The sequence below is a fragment of the Marmota marmota genome, unplaced genomic scaffold (assembly GCF_001458135.2).
Source record: "Marmota marmota marmota unplaced genomic scaffold, marMar, whole genome shotgun sequence".
In the NCBI taxonomy this organism is placed as follows: Eukaryota; Metazoa; Chordata; class Mammalia; order Rodentia; family Sciuridae; genus Marmota; species Marmota marmota.
This window is the reverse complement of record NW_026000153.1, coordinates 24,941,414-24,964,010: the sequence shown is the minus strand read 5'-3', so window position 1 is coordinate 24,964,010 and position 22,597 is coordinate 24,941,414. Positions and strand designations below refer to the sequence as shown.

Below are 22,597 nucleotides of genomic sequence, written 5' to 3'. Positions count from 1 at the left end.
AGATTCATTTTAAAAATTTCGGTGGCATCTTCTATATTAAAAGTCTTTTTTTCCCCTTCATGGTTTTTTGCTTCAGTGTCCTCTTCAGACAAAATTTTCTACACACGTATCCCCACCTCGTATTTTAAATGAATTCCCCTGAACTTCCAGGTAATCTAAGACTCTACTGTGTCTATTTAAATCTTTATTCTGTGAATAGTTTAATGGATCTACTCGACTTTTTTTTTATTTCCAAGTAGTTGCCTCAATAGCTTCTATTGAAAAAAATCTATCCTCTACTCATGGGTTCAGAATGATTTCATCTGTTCATTTCTAATTTTCTATTCTGCTCTATCATATGGATCATGTTTTTTCATATTACTGTACTTTTGTAGAATTTCTACATCACATTGACTAGAATTATTATTAGTGTGAATTTTTTCCTTGTATTTATGTAATCCCTGGGGATAAATAAAAGCTTAGAGATGACATTGTAGGGGAGACTGGGCTTTGAGGACAGTGAGTAAGGGACAAGTTGCTGACCTAATAAGAAGTCCATGTGCTAGCTCCCAATTCTCAGAAATAACCCTTCAGAATTAGAAAAGCAGATGCTATCCCTGTGACTATCTTCCTTAATTTTTATAACTTTCAGATTCTGGCCACAGAAGCCCAAATACTACCACTCACACTCACAGGTTAAGGGCCTAGAGTACTGGCATTTCTGTGTTGTCTTTTGTTGTGTCTGGTCTCAATTCGAGGTCTGTGGTGAGCATGATTTGCATTTTATCTTCACAGGTGAGAAATATGAATGAGTTATGGAGCAAAAGTAGAGTCACCATCTCTCATCTCCTGGTTGAGGTCAAAGGAGAATACCGATAAAGCCAACATCCTTCTAGAAGCAGCTTTTGGAGGCGCACAAGATTTCACAAGGACCCTGATGGTTGTGCAGACACTTGCACTGTGGAAAATAGATAAATGATCTTAGTCTTCAAAATGTTTAGGTAGGTGTCAGTGCTGCCCTGCCATAGAAAGACCCAGAATGATGAACAGGTACCTCAGATGTTGAGCAGCAACATCTCTGATGAAGCGGCTTGCCAAGGATGTTTACCAAAAAATGTAATCTCAGATATCCACATCAATCTACAGATAGGACAGGGCTAACGCTGCCCCATTTGTGTTTTGCTGAGAATCTTCCAGAGTTGAAAATTTTTTTTTTGATCTGATTATTTTTTTTTTCAGAGACTTGCTCTTTCTGAAAATAATTAAGGCTATAAAATTGGGTTTAGATGAAGTCATTGCTTCTCGAAGGCGAGTCAAGTCCTCAGGATGGATGGCTGCTCATCTTCCTGTTTGTCCTGGTTAAAGAGTCAACTTCCGAGTCTATTTAGTTGTTCACTGAGGAAATAAATGACTCCACAAGAAAAATAGTTGATTTTCCCTTTCAGTTGGAAAATAAAGGCCACGCTACACCTTAAAGAATTTTTACAGTTACTTAGACTTCTGTGGGACAACTATTTGTTCTGAATTTTAGGGGAAGAAGGAGAATATCAGGTAGAAGCCCTGAGATACACTTCAGAAAACCCAAGAAATGCACTGAGCTTTTTGTTTCTCTTTGTTTTGTCTTGTTTGTTTGTTTTAATATTTCCATGGAGGTGATACAATTTGCAAAGAAATGGAGGTGGGTGGGGTGGTAAGATATCTGAACTCAGGAAACCTGAGTTCCAGATAAATACTTCTCCTAGGCTCAGTACATTTTATTCAAGGGAGATTGATCAAGTTGTTTTGTGCATGTACAAATGCAGCCTAATAAATCTCTCTATTATGTACAACTATAATGCACCAATAAAAACATTTTAAATAGCAACATATATGTAAAATGCCTGCTATAAGAATTTATGATAGGGTTGCAAGGTCAATGAGCTAAGGTTTATGAAAGTATTTTGTGAACTTTAATGGGTTCTACAGATATGTACACACACATATAAATATGCTGAAGGGCCAAAAGGACCCCCACAGCCTGCATACAAAACTGGACTGATTGTGCACTTACATTCTCTTTGGTCGAGGCCATTCCAACCTGAATCTCAGCACGAGTGATCCTTTCTGCCTAAGGGCCCTCATGGAACCCAGGATGTGTCTATTTGAGAAACACCAGAGTAAATCAAGAGTGTATTTTTCCCCTCTACATATAGTTGTTGTCCCCATGTGGTGATGTCCCCTATGTGACAAGGAAGAATGTGACTATCTCTCTCCATGGTCCAACTTTCCCATTGATAATGTGTCGGTTTTTGACAAGTTCATCCTTGATCCTCAAATTTATGATCTAGGCTGTGCAGTTATAACCCTGCTGGTTGTGTCACATTACCAGGATGGGAAACCTCTAGAGAGACCCAGTATTCCCAGCCTGAAGAGGAGTCTCCTGCAGCAAATCCTGGTGGGGTGGTTTTCAGGGTCTCAGCTGCCATTGTGGATTGGTTCATGTCCGGCTGAGGCAGGGCAAGATTGCACTGCCTTTTACACCACAACTCATTCACACACACTCAGACCGTGGCTGGCTCTTGTATTTTCCCATCATGTAATACACAATGCCTTTCCAGGATGAGTGGCTTAGAAATCTCTCTCGGGGTGTGGCTTCTTTCAGAGGTCTATCGGTTTTTTTTCTATTCTGTTGAAGGGGTTGTAAGGTTTCACAGTTGTGACCATTCGTGAAAGCGGTGCCTGATGACAGAATTGGTCAACTTTCATTTCTTTCCATAAGACGCTAGGATAGAATAAAGGAAGAAAAAGAAAAAAAATTAACATACAAAGTCAACATAAAGACAGATAACTTCAGGGTCTAGGATTGTGGCTCAGTGGTAGAGCACTTGCCTAGCACACAAGAGGCATTGGGTTCAATCCTCAGCACTATATACAAAAATAAATAAAATGAAGTTATTATGTCCATTTACAACTAAGAATATTAAAAAAACCTTCATATCTTTCCCAACTCATGGTACACATAAATGGGGTGGTGGTGTGGGGGCTAGGGGAGGACTGAAGAAAAGGAGACTGTGTATGATTAATTCTGTCTGCCTTCAGTTTCATTTCATGAAAATCTATGTGCTGAGAATTACTGTAGGTCCTTCCAAAGGGGGTGATTCTGCCAAGAGGCAGCTGAGTGACACAACAGTTACTGCAGAAAGCTTCTATGGGGTGAGCCAGAGCACTAAGGGGACAAAAGAGATATGTTCACCTCGGTGAACCGGCATTCTTATGGAGTCCACATCAAGAAGCATGAGGCAGCTCATGAAGATGGCAAAGTGAAGCGGGCAAGAGGGCTGGGCCTGGGGGAGGGCTGGTGGTGACAATGAGAGACTGGGGTGGAACACTCCAGTAGCCACCAAGGTGAGGAGCAAGGTGAAGAGTTTGCATTTTCCTTCTTCTGGCTGGTGGGTTGAGGTTGTGAGCTCACAAAACCATCTGCTCACCCCTCTTTGTGTCTTAGTTTGCTGGTCTAAACAGTAGGAACAAATTTGCCCTACCACATCTCTTGTGAGAATGAAAGAAAGCATATGGAGGAGGTGACGGTGTCAAGTACCATGCACATGATGCTTTATCCTTTGGTCACGGCATTCCTGAACTCCCTATTGTACCAGAGGTGGCAGTCCCAGCACTAACATGCATTCTGCCAAATATTGTGAATAAGCCCAAGCCCATGGCCTGTAGTGATTCTTCTGCAAATGTGTTGCTCTTTCAATCACATGTGACACTCATGTGCAGCAAGTGACAGACCTGGTGTGGGAAATTGCCTGCCCCCATGTGCCACTCAATCCAAAGTGGTTTTGTTTTTATGCTGTGATTACTAAAAAGTTTGTGTGTGTGTGTGTGTGTGTTTGTGTACATGTGTGTGTGTATATATACACACACATACACACATATATAGAGGTGTATATATATATATACACACACAAACATGTGTATATGTGTGTATATATTTGTATATATACACATATATGTTATATATACAAATATAAGCAACATCTACTGGGGAGAAGCCAGCCATCAAGGGGAAAGCTGGGAGGAGGGAGGGATGAACAGTATTCAAGAACTCAAAGGGAAGGTTGAGCTTTTAGAAAAGTCAGATCATTAGAAAAGTTAGCCTTTAGAAAAGTTGGAGCTCTATATTTGTATATATACACACATATATACATATATACACACACATTTACATGTGTGTATGTATGTATGATTATATATGGCTTTTTAAATTATCATTATGGCTGCTAAAGTGAGAATGCCAGCATCGGTTCAAGGTCCACTCTGGTATGAGGGAACACATAAAAAAAAAAAACTATGTGATGGAAACAAGAGTTGGGAGAAGCTCTTAGGTCCCTAGTCCCTTACTCATGAATATGGAGATCTACAACATGCCTTCTTACCCACCTTTAGTACATCCTCATCTCCTCACTTCAGATCTCTTTCAGGCATCTCTTGTGTTTATTCTGTGTCTCATCCCAGTATAAATCCTAAGGCACTTGAGTGATTGTACACCTCATGCAATGTTTGGGATGGAGACCCCTTTGTATTGACATTCAAAAAAGCATAAGCAACTTCAAAACTCCAAGCCACCACTGTAGTCTTATCATCCACAGAGATCCATGATATAGGCACTGTCCATGTCCTCTGCATGAAGAGGTGTCCACAGTTCCTCTTCTCCCCTATCAGTCCATGATGTGGCAGGCAGGGCACTTGGCCTCACTGGTGATGTTAGTATCCAGATGACTAGAAGTGAAGGAGAGGAGACTGGGAGGAAATAGAAGCAGGCAGCACGGGAGTGATTGTTTGCTTCTTAAAGAAGTTTAGAAGTGAAAGGGAAAAGAGGAGCTCAGAGGGGCACAGTGGGAAGACTCAACTGTCAACTGGGTATTTTCATAAGCAACTGTCTACTGTGGAGAAGCCAGCCATCAAGAGGAAAGCAGGGAAGAGGCAGGGATGAACAGTATCAAGAACTCAAAAGGTTGAGGCTTAGAAGAGTCAAAGCCTGTCTTCTTGGGAGGGAAGGGGAAAAGTACTGATGAAATAGAGATTCAAGTCCTTGGCCCATTTATTGATTGGGTTTTTTTTTTTTTTGGTACTTAGCTTTTTGAGTTCTTTATATACCCTAGAGATTAGTGCTCTATCTGATGTGTGAGGGGTAACAACAAAAAGTGTTGGTGAGGATGTGGGGAAAAAGGCACACTCCTACATTGCTGGTGGGACTGCAAATTGGTGCAGCCAATATGGAAAGCAGTATGGAGATTTCTTGGAAAATTGGGAATGAAACCACCATTTGACCCAGCTATCCCTTTCCTCGGTCTATACCCAAAGGACTTAAAAACAGCATACTACAGGGATACAGCCACATCAATGTTTATAGCAGCACAATTCACAATAGCTAAACTGTAGAACCAACCTAGATGCCCTTCAATAGATGGATGGATTAAAAAAATGTGGCATATATAAATGATGGAATATTACTCAGCAATAAAAGAGAGTAAAATCATGGCATTTGCAGATAAATGGATGGAGTTAGAGAAGATAATGCTAAGTGAAGTTAGTCAACCCCCCCCAAATCAAATGCCAAATGCTTTCTTTGATATAAGGAGGCTAATTCATAGTGGAATAGAGAGAGGGAACATGGGAGGAATAGACAAACTCTAGATAGGGCAGAGGGGTTGGAGGGGAAGGGAGGGGGCATGGGGTTATAAATGATAGTGCAATATGATGATCATTATTATCCAAAGTACATGTATAAAGACATAAATTGGTGTGAGTATACTTTGTATACAACCAGAGATATGAAAAATGTGCTCTATATGTGTAATAAAAAAATGTAATGCATTCCGCTGTCATGTATAAATTTTTTTAAAAAGACAAAAAAAATCTCTATTTCAGAGATTCATATTCAGATGAATGGCAGGGGAAATTAGGGGTCACCTTGGACAGCCCAGGTCTCTTGACAGGGGTGTGGGGAAGGGACTAGAAGCTTAGGTAGACTAAACAGTTTGAAGATAGCACCACAAGGATTAGTCTAGTAGTCTCTTAAAAGAAAACCAGATTATAGAGAAAAAGTAAGCATACAACAAAGGCTAAGATTCAGGAATTCCCAGGGGATGCCCATGTGTAGAAATAATAGGAAAAAATGCATCAGCTCAAGTAAGACATAAACAGAAGGAAGTTACCTCACTATGTTCCCATGATACTCTGCAGAGAGACACCTGGGCTCACACTCTCTGGAAATTTTTAAAAAATTAAATATAGTGTTACAAAAACTCAGAGGTGACTCTTTTTGGTGGATAGTCTCAAGGGACCAATTTTCTAATCACAAGAGCAAACCTAAATGCAGATGGCAGGTCCATATAGGGATATTTTAAATTTAAACTCTCCTTATCTCTTCCCCACTGTACTTCCTTGTGCCCCAGGGAGTTATTGTGAAGGGTGAATAAGGAGGTTGTAGATTGGGGTAGTGTAGATCCAATACAAGCCATCACCTAGTCAGGGGTGACACTAGCTGATGTCATTTTCTCCAGAATCTTATCTGGAATGAGAACACTAGAGAAACCAGTTCAGAGGGTTCTGGGCTCTCACTCCAGGGTAGTAGATGACAGCTGTGTATGCAGTATGTGTGGATGGGGGGAGGGTTATGGGAACCCCCACTAGGGAGTATTCATGAACCTGAAACTAGACCTAGCATCCCCATGAAAGACTCAAGTTCTTCTCTCTAATTATAATAGTAGGGAATAGTTTTCCACTTAAAGGTAGATATTTATCTTAAAGATAAAATGATATTTTTTCCACACATTGGATAATTGACTTATGTGATTATGGAAATTTGTTAGAGCAATAGGATGTTGGGATGGAAATCTCAGATATTTGAGGTGAGAAAATAGATTATATAGGAAAAGATGAGGGATTACAAATGTAAAGCACTTGCTTTGTCTGAACGGCTTTGATTTGGCTCCCTCAATGGTGAACCATCCAGCCACAGGGTTTTTATCTGAGTTCTTTGTGGGGGACAAATCTAAATGGTAGATATAAGAACATATTTAACTTTGACATTGTTTCTTAATGTCCTTACATGTAGTGAAACGTGTTAACTGTCTAAATGTTTATCACTCTGCCTTTGAAATTTGCTTTGTAACATTTCAAAATGTGTTTGGACATTGACCATGGATATGATTGTTTAGATATCACACAAAAGCTCAGGATACAAAATTAAAGACAAGTAAATGGAACTACAATAAACTGAACAGCATGATTAGAGCAAAGGAAACAATTAACAAAATAAAAGGGTCACCTATGGATGGACAAAAAATATTTTCAAACTATATGTATAATAAGGAGTTAAGAGCCAAAATTTTTAAAGAATTCATAAAATCAATAGCAATAAACAAACAAACAAAAACCACACAGTCTAGTTAAAATATGGGCAAAGGACCAGAAGAGGCATTTTATCAAAGAAGATCTAACAATGGCCAATAAGCATGTGAAAAAATGTTCAATATCACTAATCATCACAGAAATGGAAATCAAAACCATATGAGATATCACCTCACAATCATAAATAGGAAATTTACTTCATAACAAGATAAATAGGAAAGCTATTATCAAAAAGACAAAAGATAACAAGTGTTGGTGAGTGTGGGGAGAAAAGGGAAGCTTTGCATATTGGTGGTGAGAGTGTACATTGGTGAAACCATGAGGAAAATAGATGGAGGTTCCTCAAAAAATTATAAATAGAACTACAATATGATCCAGAAATTCCTATTGGGGGTACAGTATCTATCCAAAAGAGGTGAAGTCACTACCTCCTAAAGACAGCTCCACCCCAAATTCAAGGCAACATTATTCATACTAGCCAACATATGGAATATATTTAGGTATCCATTGATGAATAAAGAAAATGTAAGATAGCTGAGCATGGCAGCACACTCGTGTTATCCCAGAGGTTCAGGTAGCTGAGGCAGGAGGATTGCAAGTTCAAAGCCCCAGCAACTTCACGAGGCCCTAAGCAACTACTGAGACCCCATCTCAAAAAAAAAAAAAATATATATATATATGTATGTGTGCGTGTGTGTGATGTGTGTGTGTGTGTGTGTGTGTGTGTGTGTGTGTGTGTCTGGGATGTGGCTCAGTAGTTAAGTGCCCCTGGGTTCAATTCCTGGTACAAAAAACAAAAGTAAGATAGACTAGATACACAGACATAGATATAGCTAATAGAATATTATTGAGACTTTAAAAAGTAGGAGATCCTGACATTTACTACAACCTGGGAGAACCTAAAGGACATTATGCTAAGTGACATAAGTCAGACATGGAAAGACTGTCTCACTTATATGTCAAATATTTTTAAAAAGTCAAAGTCAAATATAGAAAGAGAACGGAGTAGTGGTTATGAAGGGGAGGCTGTGGGGAGGAAATGGGGAGCCATAGGTCAAAGGATAAAAAGTAGCAGACATGTAGGATGAACAAGTCTAGAAATCTAAGGTACAACATGAGGACAGTAGCAGTAAAAATAGTGTACTCTATTCAGAATTCTTTTACATAATTATTTTTAATGTTTTCATTAGTGCATCATAGTTATACATAATACTGGGGTTCATTTTGACATAATTATACATGTATGGAATATAATTTACTCTACTTCAGTCCCTAGGATTTCCTCTTTCCCTCCCCATCTCTCTCCACTTGGTCCCCTTTCCTCTACTCCACTGGTCTTCCTTGTATCTAGTTATTTTTTTAAAATTAGTGCTTTAGAGATACACATAAAGGGGAAATTTACTGTGGTATATTCATATGTGTACAAAGCAAATTTTGGTCAATTTCATTCCATCATTCCTTTTTTTGTTCCTGTCCCTACTTCCTTCCCCTCAATCCCCTTCCTCTACTCCACTGATCTCCCTTTTATTTTCATGGAATCCTTCCCACCACACACACACACACACACACACACACCCCTTTTCGCTCTTATTTTGCTCTAGCTTCCAGATGCGAGAGAAAACATTTGACCCTTGACATTCTGAGTCTGGCTTATTTCAATTAGCATGATGTTCTTTAGTTGCATCCATTTATTTACAAGCAAATGGCATATATTCCTTATTTTTTATGGCTGAGTAAAACTCCACTGTGTATCTATACTACATTTTCTTTATCCATTCATCTCTTGACAGGCACATGGGATGTTGCCATATCTTGGCTATTATAATTTGCACTGTTGTAAACATTGATATGCTTGTATTACTATATTATGCTTATTTTAGTTCTTTAGGGTAAATACCAAGTAATGGGATAGCTGGGTCACAGGTAGTTTTGTTCCTAGTTTTTGGTGGAATCTTCATACAGCTTTCCAAAATGACTGTACTAAATTTGCAGTTTCATCAACAATATAGGAGTGTACTTTCCCCCATTTCCTCACCAGTGTTATTATTTGGATTCTTGATGATTGCCATTCTAACTGAAATGAGATTAAATCTCAGTGTAGCTTTGATTTGCATTTCCCTGATTGCTAGGGATATTGAACATTTGCTACATGAGTAGATTTTAGTTCCTCTTCCATGGGGGAAGAAAGGAATGGGTAACTGTGTGAGATTATATATATATATATATTAATTTGTTGTACTATGTAACCATTTGGTTATAAGTGTCCTAAAAATTATGTCTTAGATATACATAATGAAATTTATTTTAAAAAATCATATAAGTAGTTATGGAGAATGGAAAATATATTGAAAGAAAGTTGAATGCACAATATTTGCCTAGAAAGTCAATGGCCTACTTTTTAAAATGTGCATCAGGTGGCTAGAAATTCTGCATAAATGTCAACCAAAACTTGAGTTGTGTTGAGGAAGCCCTCGGCCAGCAGGCACCTTTCCTTTCCTTGTCCTTAATACATAAGGTTCCATGGGGTGTACAGGACCGTCTATATACAATGGTACACGGAGGGGGAAACCCTCCTCTGATTCCTTTCCTGCCTCCTGTAGGGGTGGCTTGCTGTGGGTTCCCTACAACATGCCAAGCTCTCCCACTTGCAGCCCCTGCCCTAAATATTTGTAAGACCAAATCACAATCCTCCAAGAGTCAGCCATGATCCACCTCCTCTGTGAGGTCTTCTTCAGTACTTCCAATCTCCCTTGTGGCTTGTGTTGCCTCAGTTTCCTTATGTATAAAATAGAAATGGTAACAGCCCCTTCCTCGCAGGATGCCTGGGTGGTGAAATGAGTTAGTGCCCATGACACCCAGAGGGCAGTGCCTGGTATCTAGGAAGCACTCAGTTAGCAAGTTATTATAGTATTTGATGCTGGTCATCATTCTCTGCTATAGTCATTAGTTTTTTATCTACCAGGAAATCCTGAGCTACTTGCAAACAGATTTAGTTCCTGTGAATTTGCTGGAATACAGTCAATATCTGTTTACTTAATCAAAGAACTATGAATTGACCAAAAAATGGACAAATGTATAAGAATGAACAGCTAGATAAACTGGGAAACATGGCCCAAGAAGTTGTTCATGACAGCTGCTTCCATTCCAGCTGCTGCTTTAGAGAAAATCCAACTTCTTTGAGGCAGGAGCTCCTTCTGAAGGTCATCTCTTCAGAAAACATTCTCCAGCTACTAAGCTCAACAAGCCCTTCCCAGGCATTCAGTGACTGTGGCCTGCTGTTTTCACAGCATATGTCATTATCCAAAATCATTTTGTTTCTTTGGTTACTTGTGTGCTTCTTTACTTCCTTTCACCCCCAAAACAAAAGCTCCCGAGGAACAGGACCTTTTCTGTTTAACCTGTGTTTTCAAGTGCCTTGAACAGTGCCTGATCCAGAGTGGGTGCTCAATAAATGGGTGATAAATGAATGATCTAGGAGAAATGTTACCTGTTTAGGGGAGAATGTTGCTACCCTCTGCCCATCCTACCCTACTGTCCTACCACCACAGCTTCTGCATTAGCACTGGGCCAGCCTCTGGGTTCAGAGCATTTGCATTTTCAAAACTGTGTCATCTTTTTTGCAAGGCCAGGACTTCCATCAAATGCTTTCAAATTTGAGTTCTAATGAGAAATAATGTGTTGCTTCTACGAGTAGCTTCCAACAAAATAATCAGCCATTACCTTCTGTAGATTGTCTTGTTTTCAATTTGCAAAAATGAGGTTTGAAATATATGTGATTTTCAAAAGAATTTTGTCTTAAAAAAAAGAAGATGGTTATTCACAAGAAGTAACTATGTGTTTCATGTATGTTCCATGTATCCAGGTACCATGTGTCTTGTGATAATTGGAAAAGAATGATGTATGTGTAAAACTGTGAGTCTAAGAGGAAAAGTCACTGTCCCCTGTCCCCTGGATGTCCCTTAAGTGTCTTAAGATATTTTTTTTTTTTGCAACAGAATATGAACATTAATCTGCAGTTGCTTTTCAATGTAATTTTGAGTAAAATTCAAAAAAGAAAACATTCAAGAAGCCCTGATAAACTGTAACTTTGTAAGAAAATTAACTCCTCTCTTTTTTAAAATTGACGGCCCATTTTTTAAAACTGTAAATTTACTCTTAGTGTTTAATTATTCTTTAATGAAGTAACCACAATTAGGATTTCTCCTTCTAATGTATCTGGGCAAATTGAGTAATAGGATTCACACTTACCCTTGCAGTTCTGAATCTGGTGATGGGGTTGTTGATGAAATATTAGAATTTGCTGGGTGGGTGGCTGTGAAATGAACCTTGCCAGTATATCCTGGGATATTTGGAGCACTAAAGTGAAGAGTTAAAAGAGGGGGATGAGAGGAAATTAAAATAATGATTTATGAAATAGTCATGGTAACTAGAACACAAATATGAAAAATATAAAGAACGATACAGTCTTTTTTTTTTTTCTTTGTATGAGATCTGGAATGTGTGCTTTCCAGAGAAGACTGAAGTCTCAGGCACAGGGTATGATGACACATAGATATTTAGATAACAGCTGTGCTCTGAGTTTGAAAAAAAAAAACTTATTTCAAGTGCATGTTTTGCTATTATTTTAAATTTACATATCTTTTACATACATGACTCACTGCTGAGCTCCATTTCATAACGAAGGAGGACGCTATTCTTGACAAAACTACAGACCCATATTCCACACATCACTCTGTAATGCAACTCTGATATTAATAAACACACACATTTACATCTATGATATTATTTAACAAATATCTTTCTTATCAGCACTAATGCCATATATCACTAATTTCAGATGATTTCCTAAAATTGCACATTGAAAAGAAACATAAACCAGCACATAAATTCCACATTGGTTTATTTATTTCAATTTCATCTACTGTTCTGTTTTCCTATCCTTCTCCCTACCAGGGGAGAAAGGAGAAAGAAAGAGAAAAGGAAGAAAAAAGGAAAACACATGAATACAGAGAAAGGTTCTGTAATGATATATAAATGAACTCTAGAAAAGGCAAACAAGCTTCCGTAAGAACAACTTAAATCAGTAGTTCAGAGAAATATGAAAAATAAATAATATGCTTGCCATGATAACATTCAAAGTGGTTACACAGATTCTTTCCTAAGAGATGGGAAAAGCAGAATTACTGGCTGAGACCTTGAGTAAGGCTAGCCATGGGTACTGCTTATGATGTCACCTTAATGAAAAGAGCAAAACAGGGTTGGGGTTGTGCGTCAGTGGTAGAGTGCTTGTCTTCCACTTGTGAAGCACTGCATTTGATCCTCAGCACCACAAAATGATAAATAAAATAAAGGTATTCTGTCCATCTATAACTAAAAAAAAACAAGAGAGAGAGAGCAACAGAAAATACAACTTATATTGTGTATCAAGGGGCATAGACACACTATTTGCAGATCAAGAGGTCCATGTTTATGGAATTCTATCAGTGCTAAGGACTCTGTTCGCTGTGCTGGCTTCACAGAGAGAAACAGAAAGGCCACCATCAAGAATGTGCTTTGGGTTTGCAGCTTCTGCTCAACTCAGTGGTTTGTATTTCCTTTCCCTGAGTCTTTGAGAGCATGACTTCCCTGAGGTGGGTTCCTTATTCAAAAATGACACTCAGACAAAAATTAAATGCAGTAGCAACTACCAAACTTCTGCTGAAAGTGGAGGAGTGGTTGTCCTTTCCACCCATCCAATAAGCCAAATAAAACTTTTCTCTGGGAACTATTTATCTTTGGAGTAATTTTCAAAAAATAGAACTTAAGGAAGGTTACTCTTTGTGTGGCTTGGATCGCAAATGTCCTCCATGGGCTAAAAGGATTGGTCACCAGTTTGTGGCACTAATGGGGAGGCAGTGGAACCTTCAGGAGGCAGGGTCTCAAAGGAGAAAGTTAGAATATTGGGGGCATTCCCTTAAAAGAGATATTGGGATCCTGATCTCTCCTTCTCTTTCCCTCTGTTTTCTGGCCATCATGATGTGAACAGATGTCCTTTGTCCTGTGATCCTCACTATAATGTACCATGCCACTATAGCCCAAAGCAACTATGGACTAAAACCTCTGAAACTGCAGACTAAACTAAACCTTGCCCCCTTATAAGTTGATTATCACAAGTATTTTGTCACAGTGATAAAGAGCTGACTAACACAAAACAGGTGATGAGGCAGACAAAGGAGTTAAGTTAGTGAAATGTGTGTGCTCAAGGGTTAGGAGGCACACTTCTTGCAGATCAAGAGGTCCATGTTTATGGAATTCTATCAGACACAAGACTCCCCTCATCAGCCCTTGGATCCTGACTTTGGGTGAAATTCATTGGAGGCTTATTGCCTTAGCCATGACATGGGGTTATAATACCAATCTAAAGAACCTGGATGAGAATAGAGTGGAAAAAATGCTGTGATTCATACTATAATTTCTTGGTGTTCTTCTCGTGTTTGTTATGCACGAGCGTCCGAATATTAGGGGAAAATAATTCATTATTCATCAGGCATGGAATTGCACTAATAAGCTTCATATTTCTCTTCCAAGTGTGTAATTCTATGACTATTTTGGTGATGGCTTATTGTCTTGCAGCCAATGAAATCAGAGACACCTTGACACTAACAAAGTGAAGGGAAATTATATCAAGAGCAACACCAGGATAAATGGCACAAACAATAGATTTTATGAGGCTTAGAAAATGAGGCAGCTAAAGAGCAGGGGAGGCCCCATATTGAGAGGGAGGCTTCCCATCCAAACCTAATGTTACCCCAGTGGAGAAAAGTGTCTGGGCCTCAGCTCAGACAACTGCAGCACAGAGACATCAACACTACTCTCCTAGGGGCCCTGTGGGCACTAAGGGAATTAAAAGGAAAGCAGTTAGCATATCCTAAGTGCTTAGTAGGCGCTCAACTAATTGTGGTTGAAATAAAAGCCTTTAAAGAAATAAAGGATTCACAAAATAGACACCTGGTATGCAGAGAATACAAAGTTTATCCATTACACTCAACTGCAAAGATGCAAAGATAAAAGAGGTTTCCAAATGGTGCTACCCACTGTAATCTCACAGGCACCTTTAAAAGATACCAGTGACTGGCTCTCACCTCGAACACTCTGAATAAATTAGTAAGGGAATGGCCTGGGCATTGGGACTTTTAATAATTCCCCAATGATTTCAGAGTGGGGAGTTTAAGAACCTGTTTCAGAGCAGAGTTGTAAGGTTTCTTGAGGGGATAAATGAATGAAAATTGCCAAATTCTAGGAAATACCCTTTAGGATTTCTTGGAATTTTCTTGAAGAAATGTAGCTATAAGTTAGAGAGGTAACCAAAATGAGGGAAAATTATTCATGTGTGTGCCTCTTCCCCCAAACATTTATTAAAGCTTCCATGCATATTACAAAGGAAATCCCCTCCATCTGTATGACAGGTTTTTTCCACTCTCTCTGAAACACCTGCAAGTAAAATACCTCCAACATCAGAGCCTTCCAGCAGAGCAGACAAGAAGTCAGAGAGATGGACTCAATTTGTCGGTAGCATGAAGGGCTTGACATAAAACAAAGAGTTGCATGTGCCTGAGTGGCATGCAAGTTATTGATGCTAAATGGTAACATACATTATATAAATGCTATCATATGATAGGACATCATATCTAACAACAACATAACCATGAAACAGTAGACTGATTATACTGGAGAATGAATGTAGTTGCATAATAAACTGCCAAATATTTGAAAATGAAAGTTCTCACTCATGCTGCTACTAAATTTTATTCCACTTAACCCTTGCATGCAAGGACATCACAGGGGGAATTTTTGCCATCAATTTTTGCAACATATTGACCTAACATCAAGAAAAGTGTATTCTTTGGGGACACCACTGCCAGGCTATAGTTTTCAGCAGGAGCAAACAAAGTTTCATGATACTGAAATGTACAGGCTGTAAAGTGGATTCTGAATTTATTATGTTGGAAGAACCTCATCTCTCCATTGAGGACAACAGGGAAAAGTAGAAGCCCATTAAAAAATGTGAAGTCTTCTTTTTGTCTTTGCTCCATAGCTCCTTGTCCTTGGAACTCCTTCTTTTGTACCCTTATTCTCTCATAAATCAGATTTTGTTCCTATATGGATAAATATGAATATTTTGCTTCTTAAGCTTACAGCTAATTGGTTTCTCTCAACAACATACAATAAAAGAGAAATTAAATGATTTCAGAAAACAAGGAAGTTTAGTAAATTGGAAAAAAGGGAGCACAAGTGCTTTAAAATTAAAAACTATATAGAAAATAAAGAAAATGTGATAAATCATGTTATATATAAAATACAGGTATTGCACAAGTGGATAAAAATTTAAGCATGCACATAACTTCTATGTATTAGAGACATAACTAATAATCATTGTGTACTAAATTCTCTTTTAAAATGTTTTATATAAATTGATTATTTAATTCTCACAATAAACCTGTATCATAGGTCTTATTATTAGCACATTTTTTTTTACATGAAAGTCTGAGACAAAGAAAGTCTAAGTAACCAAACTGGCAAGTGGCAGAATGGATCCTAACCCAAAATACCTGGGCTTTAGAAATGATGCAATTGGACTACATGGGAAGGACTTTTGACATTCTCCCAGCCTAGCCAAGGAAAGCTTTGTTAGGTCAAAATAGACTGCGTTATTCAGCCTGTGGGTGTAAATGCAAGTTCAAGAATATGTGACAACCTCTTATTTGAAACTATTCTCTATCAGGCACAGTTCCAGGTAGAAGTCAAGCAGACATGGCCCCTGATAGCTTCCACAAGTTCATGTGTACATTTTATAACTTGTTTTTCTTACAGTGCTGGAGATTGAACCCAGGACCTTGTGCATGCTAGCCAAGTATTCTACTGCTGAGATACATTTCCAATCCTCATAAGTACTTTTTTTTAAGTACACATCTAGAGGTTTAAAGAACCCAAGCAGGTCATAGATGCAAAGTATGAGGGGGATGCATGAGACAGACCCATTTAACTTCAGGGCTACCCTTGACTAGCTGACTGAACTTTCTGAAGTTTTCTGAGCTATCTTCATCTTTAAACCACCAATAGTTTTAGTAACTATACTTCCTGTGAAGGTGTTCTGGGGTCAATGTGATGCAGGTAAGGTTCAGGCATAGTGCCCAGTCCACAGTGGTGCAGATTCAATGCAAAAGGAGCTGCAAATGTGGAGGGAATGAAGCAGGGCCGTAAAGATGAGAGGTGAAGGGAGAAAGAGAAAGGGTCCAGGGGTCCAGAGGACTGAAAGGAGGAGGAGGCTACAGAGAACACTGAGAGTTGTGCAGCTGGAGAAGAAAAGACAGGAGGTCTATTGTGAGTTGTGATTTGTCTGATGTTTTGATCAATGAGAAATGTAAATAAAATTAGAAACACTTTGATGACTTTTGCTCATGAGACTGTGTTTCTCTGAATGTCCTGAGACATTATGGCCCCAGGTTATAGTTCAGAAGTTACAATTTAATTGTTATTATTATCATCTAGTGGTTATATTTTTCCCCTGGGGTCTTAGACTCTTCACATCTCCCATTTAGAAGGGGATGTAGAAATAATATAGCACAAAGCTTTTATGTTTTAGTTAAGAAGCCAGTTCCTTGCCAGAGGCAAAAGCCTTGCTTGATGTAGGTTAAGAGCAAGTGTTTGCCCTGGGGATTAGAAGGCCTGTTTTCTGGACTTCTCTTTACTGCTTATGAAATGAGTGACTTGGGGCTCTTTATATTATTTGCTCTGACCTCAGCCTCCTCATCTGCAAAATGGGGATTGAATTGGTTCCTGAAACTCTGGTCTCATCATACTATTTTGAAAAACAAATGAGAGTAGATGTGAAAGTACTCTGAAAAGGCAGAAGTGTCAGGCTAAGGCAAGGAACTATTCATAGTTATTCTTTAATCTGTGTTGTGGTGTGTTTCTTTTTTTAACACTGCAATACAGCCCAGTGACTGGCAGGGAAGCCTTTCATTTTGCCTCTTAGACCTTAGCCACGGGCTTGTTGGGAATCCATTTTGGTCAACTCCTCTCTTTTCAAATGATTCCTTACAGAAAGCACACTAAATAGGAAATGGAGTGATGTTCTGAGATAAAGGATGACATCTTAGTGGAGGAAGATACAGTGGAGGCCACTGCCTAGTTCGAAAAAATGAAGGAATGGCGACTTCATGCTCTGATTTGGGATTAGAAGGCCAGTGCCCCTCCCTCCTCACCCCTGGCTCTCTTCAATTGTCTCTGTCACCTGGGCCTGGGCCTTGCCTATGCCAAACCTCTCTGGAAAAACAAGGTGAGCTGTCTCTATGCAAGATCCCACGTGGTTGCAGTATTTAGAGTCCATTACAAAAGAAAGGGCACTTTCAGGTGATCTTTCCATTTTCCTAGGAAAAAAGCAAGAACAAAATGCTTCTGGATCCTGACTGTGCATAGACCTGTACCACATCATTTAGGTATTATGTGCCTTGTACTGAGAAATGCTGATTGCAAAGCACAGAAACTACAGGAAACTAAAATAATCACTAAAAGGTACTGAACTTTTCTTAAACCTGATTTATTGAGCTCTTACAGACTACGGCTCTTGAATTAAAGATAAAGAGAAAAAAGCCAGATTTAAAAATCAAGACAATCCTTACCTCAACTTTTCTGCTTAACATATAGATGAAAAATGGGGGTGAATTTCCATGAATAAAAAAATTCCTGAACATTATTCAAATCCAGTAAACAATATTTACTACTTGAAGAAATGGAAAAACTGTTTAGTATCCTGAGTTTTAATAATTCTTCTTGAACCCAGTGGATATTTTGGATTATCTTAGTTCTTCAACTAGACTCAAATTAGAAGAGAAACTGCAGGGCTAGGGTTGTAGCTCAGCAGTAGTATACTTGGCCTAGCATGCACCAAACCCTGGGTTTAATCCCCAGTAAAGAAAAGAAAGGAAAAGAGAAAAAAAAAAAAAAGCAAGAGGAACTGCACAGGAAACTGTATTAATGTTTTGAGTTTTCTAATTCTAAATGATTTTTAGTAATAAGCATGTCTACCAAATTAGAAAATTTTAAAATTTTAATGAGAAAATTCATGTAGTAATTCCATTTTTAGGGATGTGATCTACAGGAATGCATGCATTTTTTAATGAAAAGATATATGAAGAAGTAATTTTGCTGTATTGTATTGTTTACAACAAAAAATACTGTAGTCAGAATTTGGCCTATGTAAAATTGATACGGTCTTGTAGTGGGACACCATGCAGCCATTAAGATGATTTAAATATATGAAAAGTATCCAGTGTGTATTTCAATCTCACACATATAAACACCCCAAAATGCACACACACATAATGCACATGTAAATACATGCTGCAGACATTTGTAGGGATTTCAAAAAACAAAAAACAACAACAAAAAAATCAAACATTTAATATTGGGATTGTAAGTAGAAAAGGTATTTTACTTTTAACACTTCAAAAATACTTGAATTATTTTTAACATGAACACATTGGGAAGATAAAAAGATGTTTGATGAGTATCCATGCTAATATTAAAAATGAGGATAAATATTGAGTGTTAAATGTGATTCCACTGTAAATATATATAATACCTCCAGAAAATGATTTAGCAATAAGCTTGTTTGTATATTTGGATTCCAGAATCTACTTCAAGAGTCTCCCTACATATATAATTTCGAAGTACAAAAAATTTATGTAGAAAGTGTCTGAAAGAATGATTTATCATAGCCAAAAATGAAGACAATTTACATATGTAACCTAAATGAACTAGTCAATTTTAGTAAATTTGCACAAATAGAAATTATGGTGAATTCATGAAAAGGTTTGCCTATTGATCATGTTGCAGTGATAAGGTGTCAAAAATGTTATGATCATAGCAATATAAATATACAAAAACAAGGCAAAAATTGCATGTGATAGATGTCAAGTGATGTCAAAATGTTAACAATTGTTATTTTATCGTGTAAGCTTGTTTATATTGTAATTGTCATTTATATTATATATCTTTTTTCTATAATGATCAGATTCAATTCTACAATAAAAACAAACTATTTTAAAAATTTTAGTACTATTCCTACCAACACCAAAAAATGCTGGACATGTCAGATGATTCAGTGACCAAAAAAGAAAATCAACTAATGAGAGAAATTTGAAAAACTTTCTCCTGTAGGGAAATCAGTGATTCCAAGGATGGAAGCACTCAGTCAAGTCAGGTGGCCTTAATCCTTGCCTGAAATATTGCTTCTATCTAAGGTGTGAGAACATTCTCAGTATGGCTTACCAGCCATGATTAAGTACCATTGATCATACAGAAGACCTTAAAGAATAACATAAAGATATTTCTCTGCAACAAACTATAGATGAGAAAATTCAGGAAGAGTCATATTTGCATTTTAATAGGATTTTTTCCATTCCCTATTTAGCACAAAGTAAGTTTATGTGCTTCTGGGTTTGGGACATTATGTAAATCCCATCATATTTAATATGTTTGGCATTTTGTTTCATAGTTCAAGGAGATATTGTGGAAGTAATATAATATTTTGCTTAAATATTCATATACAGGTAGTAAAACTATATAGCAAAGAAAGACAAGAATTAGCACAAAGTCTAACAGGGTTGACCTCTGAGGTAGGGAAGGGGAAATGGGATGATGAGGCTGGAAGGGGCACATGGTAGTTTAAAAGATTTCAACAAAAATCTATTAAGTTACATGAAGAATATACAGGCATTTTTGTGTTATTTTATAAGTTACACATAATACTATCATTTTGTATATATAAATATTTTATAATAAAAATAGAAGGCATTTCTTTGTGTCAAAATGTTAAGAGAATCTTAAAAATGGAAAACAAATCAAAGGAAGAAACTTTGCAACCTTGGAGGCCATCTAGTGCCCAAATCTGAGAATTACAGTTAATGCCCAATTTACATGATCTACTTATAATTTCACGGCCTAAAAAAATAAACAGAAAAAAGAAATTTACAGCAAAATAAAGTAGAATAGCATAATCCCAAATTTTTTAAGTAAAATTGTATGTTTTTACATTGAATATTTAAAATTCACCCTCTCTTGGAAGGATTACCCCAAAGAATACAATTCTAAAGTTTAATTTTTGGGAGATTTATTTTATTCTGCTTTATAATTATTTGTGTATACAGCTTATCTATCCCACAATATGTTCAGCTCCTTATGGGTAAATCCTTTGCCTTTTTATCTTTATATATCATAACCCTTGGCATTGTACTTGAAATGCTTTAGAAACTCATTTTTCGATTTTATTACTGGTAATTTAGGTAGACACTATTATTATCATTATTATTGTTATTTTTTTGCAGTGAGGGGGATGGAACCCAGGGTTTTTCACATGATAAACAAACACTCTATCCCTGGGCTATACCCCCAGTGTTAGGTAGACATTATTAAATTCTTTGATGAGATATTTTACGTAGCTATATTTGAAAGCCAAAGAGAGTTTTGAGCGACACTTCATAGTTTAATGTAGTAGTCAAAGAAGTAGATAAATAGATTACATAAAAATTCAAAATTATAATAGAGCACATTACATTTAAAAAACAGCGGAATATGTCTGGAGGCTAGAAAATGTGAAATTTAACTAGGTTGTCTTATGGGTACGACTGATGTTTTAAAGAAACAAAGATTTATTATCATTTAAAATACTAGGACTAAGATGGCTGCGAATAGAGTGCATCACACCCTGTGTACCGTGCCACTGCGCAGGTGAATAACGAGTTAGAACGACAAAAGACTATCTTGTTAGGAACTTACAGCAAAATGGGGGTGCACTGAAACCTAGAGGAAGGATTTCCAGCACCGAGGTCCGGTAATTGAGTCTCAAACACGAGCCAACTGTGCGACCAGAGATCCAGGCTGACTGATCCGCGCGGCCCGCCCCGCGGCTACAGACGGTGGGGCGCCACCGAGAAGCGACCAGCAAGCAGGGAGAAACGTTGCTGTGGAATCTGTGGAATCCTGCCTGCTGAGCCCTCACTGAGCCCCGGGCTGAGTTCGGGATTTCAGAGGGGAAGGAAGCGGTACAGTTCTATCCCCAACAACGGAAACTCCACCAAGGAAACCAGCGGCCACCATCTTGGAGAGCTGAAGTAACCACCACCACTCTCCGACAGATTGCAACAATAAAACAGGTGTGTGTTACTCAGCTCATCTCCCATACAGTGGGGAATTCGCATAAAATCTCTCCTAGGCTTTCCGGGGGAGGGATTATCAGAGTGAGCCTGCATAAAGACTCGGGGAAGACTAGAGACACCTGACCTTCAACTCCCCCTCCCATCAGCAGCGAAAACGAAACCTGTCTTGCCAGCGCTGGGGGAGGGGCAAGTAGAAAAAATCAAAACAATAGAGTGCTGGGGTTCCCAATAGCCACCCTCCACACCCAACAAACGGCAGTCCCAGAATACAGTTTGAACTGCCGAGAGGCATCACTCAGGGGAAACCTGGTCTAGCAGGAGAAACCAGGACTAGCAGGAGAAACCAGGGGACTAGAGGCCAGGCCCTCGCGACTGGGTGGCTGGAGACCGCACGCCCGCCCGCGACAGTCCACCCGCTGCCCGCGTGACTGGGCGGCTGGAGAACACCTGCCTGCCGGCGACTGACCGCACAACTGGGCGGCTGGAGACCACCCGCCCGCCGGCGACCGGGAGCTGAAACCAACCAGAGACAGTCCAGTCCCACCACCCCCCCAGTTGGACACCCCGGCAAGGAGACTGGGGCCCGCCATAGCAGAGAGGTGACGTCACTGGAGCTCGGCCGTCGGAATTCCTTCCCAGGGGAATCCACTTTAGCAGGCATAGTCTACCAACACAAAGGAGAGACAACAGAGATATACAAAACCAAAACAAATCTATAGAAGAGAGCAGAAACACAGCAATCAAATAGAGCTGGAAAGTAACGTGAACATCATTAAAAAACAAGGGAAAAAAGGAGTACAAACAATGCAGGACAACTTAAATCTACAGGAGGACCTAGAAGCATCAGAAACATGGATAGGGAAAGAACTCAAGGCATGCCTAACTCAGATGGAAAGGAATATTAGAGAAGACATGAGACAGCAAGTCCAAGCAATAAAAGTATATTTTGAAAATGAATTAAACAAACAAATTCAAATGGAAAAGAACGAGCTTTACCAGGAGATAGAGATTGTAAAAAAAAA

General features: G+C 38.6%; 1 protein-coding gene across 1 annotated transcript in view; it reads right to left on the bottom strand.

Annotated features, from left to right (window-relative positions):
* Positions 1–2,333: 2,333 nt before the first annotated feature.
* Spata48 (spermatogenesis associated 48) overlaps positions 2,334–22,597 on the bottom strand; it is a 30,498-nt gene continuing 10,234 nt past the window's right edge. The window contains exons 4-5 of the mRNA XM_015490106.2: positions 11,626–11,733; positions 2,334–2,740 (exon numbers count right to left, since the gene is read on the bottom strand). Coding sequence (XP_015345592.2) covers positions 2,617–2,740; positions 11,626–11,733 — 232 coding nt within the window. The 3' untranslated portion in view covers positions 2,334–2,616. The remainder of the gene's footprint in view (positions 2,741–11,625; positions 11,734–22,597) is intronic.